The sequence below is a fragment of the Engraulis encrasicolus genome, chromosome 10 (assembly GCF_034702125.1).
Source record: "Engraulis encrasicolus isolate BLACKSEA-1 chromosome 10, IST_EnEncr_1.0, whole genome shotgun sequence".
Taxonomy (NCBI): domain Eukaryota; kingdom Metazoa; phylum Chordata; class Actinopteri; order Clupeiformes; family Engraulidae; genus Engraulis; species Engraulis encrasicolus.
The window spans coordinates 43,309,846-43,319,142 of NC_085866.1; the positions used below are offsets into that span (position 1 = coordinate 43,309,846).

The following is a 9,297-nucleotide window of genomic DNA, read 5'->3' on the forward strand; positions in this document are numbered from 1 at the left end:
AATAGGAAATGTAATATTATGTCCAATGTATATTTGTCACATGTAGTGTATAAACAGGCACCCACATTAGTCACAAAATCACATTTCTACAGTTACTCCCCCTATTGGCAGCAGCTTGGAAACACCAGCTTTGTCAAAACGAATCCTGTGATGAAAGTGCAGGCACAGTCTCTCTCAAGCGACACACTTTTTAAAATGACACTTTATTATGGAATCAGAAAGGAAATGAAACCTATAGATGACATTTTCTTCATTTCAATGTTTTGTCTGGTTTCCCCTTTATTCTCTAATTTATAGTTGATTGTGCTATCATGTGCAATTTGTTACTTCTGTCAGTACATTTTCCCAAATAAGCCTTCCTTCTCCTCTCCTCTCTCCTCTCTTGTTTTCACAGGTTTGTCTGCCGAGGAAGGTAGTGTCAGAGCCGTCGGTGCAGAAGCGTTGTGGCGAGGCGCTGGCTCTCATCCAGAGTGTGTGGCAGCGCAGCGACAGCCTGCACCGCGGACGCTCCCAGAGAGAGCCCTGGTGCTGAACCCCAGAGACTGCAACACAGACTCTCCAGAGAGAGAGTGGACTCTAACCCAGCTCAAGCTATCCCACACACCCCGCATACGCACCCCACGACCTGTCCAAAGGAAGGGGTGGTGGGTGCAGACTGCACTTCTTACAGCGACCAAGCACTCTGCCCTCTCCTCACCCTCACCTCCAGAGAGTGCAGTTGAATCGACTGTGGACCTGATGGTGCATTCATTTATGCTTAGGATCAGAGATTGGCTGACTTAAAGCCAACTGGGGAGTGGAAAAGCGTCGGGTTGGTGCATGTCGGCAAGTAACCTCCTCAGATCTCCGAGAGTGGAGTGGATAAGCGAGTGCATCATTAGTGAGACTGGAGGGACACATGGCGATGGTGACAGCTCTCTAAAGCCAGCGGCTGGTCCTGGCGATCTGTGTCTGTGGGTGGGGTTGTTCTGTTTACACCTCCTGCCGTGCACAAATATTCAGGCACATGCTCCGCGTAACCGCTTTGGGACAATGGAGAAGTAGGGGACAGGCCACAAGAAGCGCAGACTTTCCCTTGTCTGTGGTGACGTGACATTTACCAACAAATCACTGGAGGTCATGTTTGAACCTCTTAAACTAACCACCATCCTAAAAAAATGTCACTCCAGTGTATATACTGTACATTCGACGTGTATAAAAATACTGAACACTGGGAAGTGCAGTTGATGTTGAGGTCAGGTCTTTACCAGTGAGTGGACATCTTCTTCCTTTTTCCTGTTCCGTGCTCGCTAATGTCGTTACCTCACGTGATGCCAATTATACACTCACTCACATGATACACTCACAAGTTACCTGCTTGTTTGGAAGTGATGGTAGTCCAATGGCGTTTGCAGAGGTGCGGAGTGAACTTGTAGAAGGTGAAAGTGTACAGTGTTGCGCTTGGACCATTGCAGTGGCCTACCATGGGTGTGTTGTGCTCCAATGACAAAACGATAAGCAGCTTTCCCTAGCAGCTAACTTGAGGAAGATGACCCCCCCCACCCCCCTGATTAATTTTGGGTGTAAAACCGATACCTAAACATGAGGGAGGAAGAGGACTATGACAGAAATTGCTTGCATATGACTAATTGCAAGATTGCACATTTCTTTAAACATTATCTTTGTTCATTTCTCTTGAACTAACGGGGTGATCCTCTATTGTGTGTGCGTGTGCGTGTGTGTGGATGACTGTCTGTCTGCATCTAAAGTATATGTGGACAAGTTTTGTGTTCATTTGTTTGTCATTTTACCCAGACAGACACAACGTGAAGGGCAAATGCCCCATTTGTTTCTCCAAACAAACCATGCTAACATATTGCGGCCCTTGACTAATGTATAGCACGCCATGGCATAAACAAGTTTGACTGTTGTATAGTTTATGGCTTGCGTAAGGTTCGATGATTGATGCATGCATGTAGTGTGCAAAGGGTCTAAGGAAATGAAAGCACCACAATCAATTGCAACGGGTTTCCGATTTGAAATGATGTCAGTAGGCTGTTGTTTGTTCATATGAGCATTATGTGTATATGGCACAGATTTGTACATGTATATGTGTAAAAAATGATGAGATATTCAACTTCTGTCTCTTGCACTGCATGTGTATGGACTGCACTACGTACAATTGGGGCACGACTACAGTACATGTTAAGATCTGCACACAGTTGCCATTATGTGCTAATAGTTTTGGTTGATTTGATTGTCATCTGGCAGTCAGTTAAATGAAGCCACTGTTTTATTTGGTTTGATTGAGTCTGTTCAGGACTCTGCTTTGTTTGGATGTGTGCACATTTGTGCAATCAGGAAAAGAAAACAAATAGGAAGAAAAAAAAGGTCTCAAGCTAGGATTAGTGGAGTATGTTGATAAATAACCCTGACGTGATCAGGCCATAGCTCGCTGCTAACGTTGAAATTTATTTCACCTGACATTAATCCCAATTGACTAAACATATAAAGAATGAGTATGTTTAATCTGCACACGCCCTGTAAAGTGCTTTACAGTACATTTGTTAACCACATTATTGCACGAGCATATCATTTTGTATCCTCCTTAACTCTATCCAGGTATGTGGGCACATATACGCACTATATTGTAGGTATGGCTGACCCCAGAAGCCGATACTTGTAGGTATTCATAACCATCTTCTCAATCTCTTGCTAGTGCAATAATGAAGTTATGTGTAGATGTTTTGAAGGTACAATTATGGAGAAAGATGGAGAGAGAAAATCAACCAGCTGGCAATCCTATCAACTTCAAGAAAAAGACAAGCAAGCAACGCTATTTGACTTGAGTGTACGAAGCGCCCATTGTCATTTAAACACAATAGCATGGTGGCCTTCCCAAAATGGGAAACTATAGAAGACGTGTGTGTGTGTGTGTGTGTGTGTGTGTGTGTGTGTGTGTGTGTGTGTGTGTGTGTGTGCGTGTGCGTGTGCGTGTGCGTGTGCGCGCGCGTGCGTGCGTGTGCGTGCGTGCGCGTGCGTGCGTGTACGTATGTATAATTTTGTGTTTTAGTAGTACATGTTTTTGAATGTTGCCTTGTATCCTGGCTTTCAATTATATGTGTTTCTTTTACACATAGTGTTTTGCAGGAAAAACCACAAGTGTCAGTGAATGTGTGCTATATGAAGTCTTGAATGTGGCTCAACTATGTGGTCGTTGTCTTACTGTTTTATTGGGCACTGTCTTTTTTTCTCTCACCCATTTAAAGCCCTGTCTTTATTTTGGTGTCACTCACAAAACAGATGTTACACCTCAGGTCCGCAACAATGCACACATCACGTGCAGAATGTGTTCCGCTGTTCATTGGACTTCTTTTCCTTTTTATTTTTCTAGCCCACTGCAAAATATGTTGCCTGCACGGCTTTACTTGCACACTGGACACAGAAGATGGTGGACATGAGATGTTAGAGGTATCCCCATGTAACGAAGGTAATGAGTGTAGATATGAGAGTAAAATGATCTGGAATCTCAGGACAATGATGATGAGGCATTGCCATGGTACCTACTGCAATTTGAGTGTTTACACATTGCTGGCCAATGATGGATTACATCAGTGAAATGGATACAGATTGGAGCGATATTATTCAATTAGTTATTTTTGCTGTTATGTTTTTGTAATTTTTTAAAAATGTATAAAAATATATATTTAGTTGCCTTTTGCAGGTGTAATATTGTGCAAGGGGATGTGGACTATATTCTAACACTTGATCTATACACTAAAAGCTGCATGTGCTTCTTTTTTAAATTATGTTCATAAGGTCATTGAATGTATATAGAAATCACTTTTTGGTTTTGTAAATATGACAAAGTATGAATAAAGAAACCAAATACACTATTCTTTGTCCCTGCTCTGCTGATGCTTGCAGATTAATGGATCTTGGAGGACAGATGATGTATTATGACCTGTTCAGGTATAGAGAGTAAGTAGATGCAGACATAACCAGACTTCTGATTAATATTTTGTGGTATTACTTACAATTTATTTTGCTGTTTTGTTGCAGCAAACTCAGTGAAAGAAAACATAAATGTAACAATATGTAACACTTCTCGTTTACAGCATTACTTACAACTGTACTTATAGGAAACAAACTTGCAGTAGCCTACACTGCCGCTTAGGTTACTGTCATTGTTTGGCATGTACAGTGTACAATTATACCGTGATTCTGTGTCTTGTTTCATGCAGGCAATCCAACATAAAGTGCTACTGTACAGTGATTTATTATACGTATAATAACAACATTTTACCAATCTGCAAGCACAATTTTCCTGTCCTACTGTAGTCATTGTTCTAGACTGGCTTGAAAGCCTTGCAGTAATGGCTCGTAACTTACACAGAGTCAGATGCAGATTCTTGTCTGAAACTTCCAGGCAATTAGTGCCTTTTGTGAGTATCAGTCTTTCATCTTTCCGGAAACCATGTGTGTAAGATCATAAGAAATTCACTCCACATTGTCTCTATTTCACTTGATAATGACTGTGTGTCGCACAAAAAAAGAACTAGAGTACAGTCAGTTACTGGGCCTTGAATTTTGTATTAACCCACTCAAATCTGTCGTTTCTCAGGGTTGATGTCTTCCCTGCAGTCTCACCTCATTAAGGCAGCTTCTCCAGCATGTGTCTCATTATTTTTTTCTGCTAGACCAGAGACAGTAGCTAAGACCTGAGAGGATAATTAGAGGATGCAAATCATTTTTGCGTATAGTAAACTAAACCAGGCCAACACCTCATAAACAAACAACCAAACATAGAATTTTAAATACATCACATGAGGTGAACTCATGTTTTCCAACACAGTCAACTATTGAAAGGTCTACAGGTGATTGTGAGTTGAAGTGCGTTACAGTATGTATTAATGACAAGCTATACAATTTTCACTTTGTACAGGGACCCCACAGTGTTTTAAATTGAGAACGTAAAGTTCCTGTTCAGCTGGACAAGTTTGACAGAGGATTCCTGCTCAATTCCAAAGCAAGGATAGAGAAGGTTGTTCAAGTTCTGTGCTGTGAACATGTGGATGGCCGTCACTTCACTTGCGACACTGTAGAACGTGAGTGTCCCTTCCAGCTGGTCCAAGAACACCCCAATCCTAGGCGAGGCGACGTTAATGGCAATCTCATGTTCAATGTTGTTGTGCCAGGCAGTGTAGCGGTCGTTTGTACAGTGTAAGCTCCAGGAGCTGGCGTTACGCCCTAGGCCGCACTCCATGCCTTTTCCCCTTTTGCACAGTCCTTCCAGGGCCACGCCGATGAAGACCCCCTTGCCGCTCCAGTCAACTTCCCAGTAGCATTGGCCTCCAACCAGTCTCTCTACACAGAGCACCTGCTTCCAGTAGTCAAATGCCTTGGTGAGGCTCTGCCTACGCTGACGGGCTTTGCTTCCGGTCACTTTATTGTTGTTCTCAGAGAGCAGGAGGAAGGGATGGGCAGTTTCCTGGTCCAGGGTGAGAGAGCAGGCATCTGACATGGAGAAGTGGAGAAGATGAGGAGAAGGCAACACATGGGTGAGTTGTAGTAGTGACTAATTTGCATTGGATATCAGTGACACAATACCTGTGTCTGTGAGGGCCCATTAACATGTTTTGGGAAGTGTTTGACATTCTTTTTTGACATCTGTTTAAATATACATGAATATTGAATTTTGTCGTGGAAAAACTCACTTTGTAGCAAGTCCTCCTTGGTCATGAGTGAAGCAGGCTTGACCTCAACCACTGTGGGGATACCAACAAAATGACTGACGTCTTATTACCCTAGTAGTTTGCTCTATTTGTGTAGTATTTGTTTGGCGTGTCTCTTAGAGTATACTTACAGCGTTTGTCTTTTGGCCTAACAGTGCCAAGTGCGAGTGATTGTGATCTTCCTGGGGGGGGGTGAGCAGGTTAGCATTAGAGGATTGTTTGTTAGTCTGATCCCAATTGTGTGTCATGTATTAAACATCTCTGCTAGTAAACTGTCATCAATTGAGAGAAATCATACTCACTGATGATTGGCTTCACAATGACATGGGCTGGAGGCTCATTATCTGATAAGCACAAAGATGCAATATGTCAAGTCGGAATAATTTGATAAAAAAAGAAAAGTAGTTGCATATTTAGTTGTTGTATGTCATACCTTTTGCTATGTGTGGTCCCTGTAAACCAAACACATGGATTAGTGTGTTTCAAATACAATTGGAACTATGATCCCTCCTTGTAATGTGCATACAACAATATTATTAAATCCTATCCATTCAGAAAATGATTGGTATGTTTTGCTGTTGTGACGATGACACCACACCAAAGGCATACTGCTATTCAATCTGGTCGAACCTGTTTCTCTGTCAGTCTGAGGTTTCAATACAAAGTAATCCTGATTTCTTTGTTGTTGTTGTTTAATATTCTACAGCTCACCTCTGTTATGATTTCCTTAAGTGGTATGACTTCCTGGTTGGTCAAGGGCCGGATGACATTTATTTTTTTATTGACATCTGTAAAGGCCAAGATATCAAAGAAATGGAAGATCTATTCAGTCAAGTGGATCATGTTTTTAAAATGAAATTGACTTCAATATTAAAAAATGAAAATGTTACCTGGTACTTTAAGCCGGGGTTTGATTACTGGAGCTTAAAACATTTCACAGCAAGTTCACATCATTAGTGGTGGAGACACAACATGAGAGTAAAATGATCAAAGAGACTTAAATAATCACAAATTATCTTCAAATAAGCATAATTTTTTTGAATACAATAGATAAACAACATAGTACATTTACCTTTCTTTTGAGTATTCTGTGAAGTCTCGTTCCACAATGCCTCTACACAGACTCTCAAATCGCTCAAATCTGTGTCAACAATTGTCAAGAAATTGTAATCACGGATAAACTCAGAAGGTTGTTTTTCTTGCTGCAGAATCATATTGATGTTTTCATATATCTGTGAGAAATCCAAAAGTCAGACAGAGGAAGAGTGATTAAGCAAATTATGTAGAATGTTCTAAAGGGAAAGGGAACCTGAAAGTGTCTTCAGGATGCATTTAGGGCCGTACACTACCTGAGGGTGCGCAAACACAAGGAGGCACTCTATTCCAAAAATTGTAAAAGCCTTTGTTTCAATGGCTTAGTGATATTAGACACATTTATTTAAAAGACTACCTGTGAGTGTTTTGATTTGTCCCAGTTGGGTGTACCAAGGCTGTTCAGCTCAGTGTCTCTCTTGCCGAGGTTGGAGATTTGGCAGATGAGCCATTTCTCCTCAGCCTCGGCCTGGCTCATAAGGGCTTTCTTCTTCTCCGTCATGTGTTGTCGATGCTCCTCTCTCTTCCTCTCTATGGTGTTCAGCAGTTTCGTATAAATCCCCTCGCTCACCTGTGATGCTGCCTCGGCAGATTTCTGTGGTATAGGGCAAAAGCATTGAATAGTGGCAGATTGGATGGGCAGTGATGAGATCATCGCTTAACAGAAAATGTTTGTTGACATCAGTGTCTTCTACAGTAGGTGAACAGAAATCTAGATGTCTACAGTAGATATGTAGTCGTTGGTGGCTGTGTGATCAAAGAATTGGGATATGGTCTTCTAACTAGTTTACAGTATAGGCTACAGCATTTCTGTGACAGTTGTACCTCCACAAGTCATCATTCTTGTAAACAACATACGTATCATAATTTGTGATAGTTCTTTAGTAATCCTAGTTTTCCATTGACCAAAGCCATGAAGATGCCATGACTCACCTCAAGTGAAAGCATTTTGGCTCTCAGCTTCTCCAAGTCTTCCTCCCACTCTTTTGTCTTCTTCCTCAACTTGTCTTTGGTGACAGCTATCGGCCTCTTTAAAAAAAAATAAAAAAAAATAGTGACTACCTTCTGACAACAAAACTCCAGTAGAAAAGATCAAGTGATTTTTTTTTTTTTTTAAATCTTGTTCTTCAGTAAGTAATTGCTGGCTGTGAGGGATCCGTCTTTACCCAGTATTTCACTATGGGTTGGTGCCAGATACCCATGTTCAATCCATTACATTTAAGGAGTATAGAAAATAAATGTGAATACTGCCTCCTCACCTTATTCCTTACTTCGTCTCCCCCAGCCCCAGGCACTCTCTGCCTGAGATCAATGACTTGTTGGACCATGTTGGCCAGAGCCACGTTCCTGCTCAGAGTGGGCCTCACGGTGAGGGTCCTCTTGCATCGGGGACAAGTGTAGATTCCCGAGTAGATCTCCATGTCCCAACAACGCGTTATACACTTCATGCAAAAGTTGTGCCCACATGGTATAGTCGTCGGGTCAGATAAGAAGTTCTGACACAGGAGACACTTCATGGTGCTATCTGGCTCCATATCACTAGCCATTCCGAACTGTACAACGAAAGCAGATTTGAGTTTGTTTTCATACGACCGTGGTGTGTTTTTCTGACAATATCTTTTTACAGGAAGCTTTGGGCATGTATGTTTACAGTAACTGGTTTCGGTTTGCTCATCAAAGGAGGTGTCCCTATCATTCTCCAAATACCTGCCGCTGTTTTCTTTCCTCATTGCAATGCTGCTTTGTAAATGTGGAGTCACTCCACGTGGTTTCCCCAGGCTATTAGTGGCATTGTACACAGTCAAACCTGTGGAACTGACTACTGCCACATTTCAATGTTGCACTGCAGATTGTTGAGGGAGAGACTTGCCCCCTCCCTACCCATCACCACTTCTTAAGACACTCCTAAGGAAGGCTCTCTCTCCTCTCTCTCTTTGCCTTACGTCCCACGCCTCCCACTACACTCTCTCTCTCTCTCTCTCTCTCTCTCTCTCTCTCTCTCTCTCTCTCTCTCTCTCTCTCTCTCTCTCTCTCTCTCCTCCCACACACCTCCCACTTATCTCTCTCTCTCTCTCTCTCTCTCTCTCTCTCTCTCTCTCTCTCTCTCTCTCTCTCTCTCTCTCTCTCTCTCTCTCTCTCTCTCTCTCTCTCTCTCTCTTTCTTTCTCTCTCTCACGCTCTCTCTTCCTCCCCAGCCCTTTCTTCTCCTCTCTTGCCCTCTCCCTCTCTCTTGCCACCCTGGCGAGCCACGTTAATATTTCACACACTCTCTCTCTCTTTCTTTGGTGTTACTGCAGCAATGCAGAGAGAGTATGAGGTTGAGAGAGGTATGAGGGGATAGCTAGAGAGATGGAGAGAGAAAGAGGAAGGTAGAGTGTGGGAGAGAGAGAAAGAGAGAGAGGCAGAGAGGCGAGAAGGTGCCTGGGGGGCTGATGATGTGAAAAAGCAAAACATTAGGGAGAGGGCGTATGGAGACAGAGCCATGAGCCAAT

At 42.5% G+C, this 9,297-nt stretch overlaps 3 protein-coding genes across 4 annotated transcripts in view; 1 reads left to right on the plus strand and 2 right to left on the minus strand.

The window, feature by feature from the left end:
* plekhm2 (pleckstrin homology domain containing, family M (with RUN domain) member 2) overlaps positions 1-3,875 on the plus strand; it is a 43,451-nt gene extending 39,576 nt beyond the window's left edge. For both annotated transcript variants that reach the window (XM_063208967.1, XM_063208968.1), the window contains one exon: positions 395-3,875. In XM_063208967.1, the coding sequence (XP_063065037.1) occupies positions 395-532 (138 nt within the window). In that variant the 3' untranslated portion in view covers positions 533-3,875. The remainder of the gene's footprint in view (positions 1-394) is intronic.
* A 73-nt stretch (positions 3,876-3,948) lies between these two features.
* LOC134457146 (tripartite motif-containing protein 16-like) lies at positions 3,949-5,739 on the minus strand. The gene is made up of 2 exons (XM_063208970.1): positions 5,697-5,739; positions 3,949-5,496 (listed from the first exon to the last, which is right to left on the minus strand). The coding sequence occupies exons 1-2, from the start codon at positions 5,719-5,721 to the stop codon at positions 4,940-4,942; spliced, it is 582 nt and encodes a 193-aa protein (XP_063065040.1). The 5' UTR covers positions 5,722-5,739; the 3' UTR covers positions 3,949-4,939.
* A 583-nt stretch (positions 5,740-6,322) lies between these two features.
* Positions 6,323-8,758, minus strand: LOC134456264 (E3 ubiquitin-protein ligase TRIM11-like). The gene is made up of 6 exons (XM_063207645.1): positions 8,066-8,758; positions 7,740-7,835; positions 7,165-7,401; positions 6,787-6,946; positions 6,605-6,637; positions 6,323-6,502 (listed from the first exon to the last, which is right to left on the minus strand). Exons 1-6 carry the CDS (start codon positions 8,534-8,536, stop codon positions 6,369-6,371), a joined length of 1,131 nt encoding a protein of 376 aa, XP_063063715.1. The 5' UTR covers positions 8,537-8,758; the 3' UTR covers positions 6,323-6,368.
* Positions 8,759-9,297: the final 539 nt, after the last annotated feature.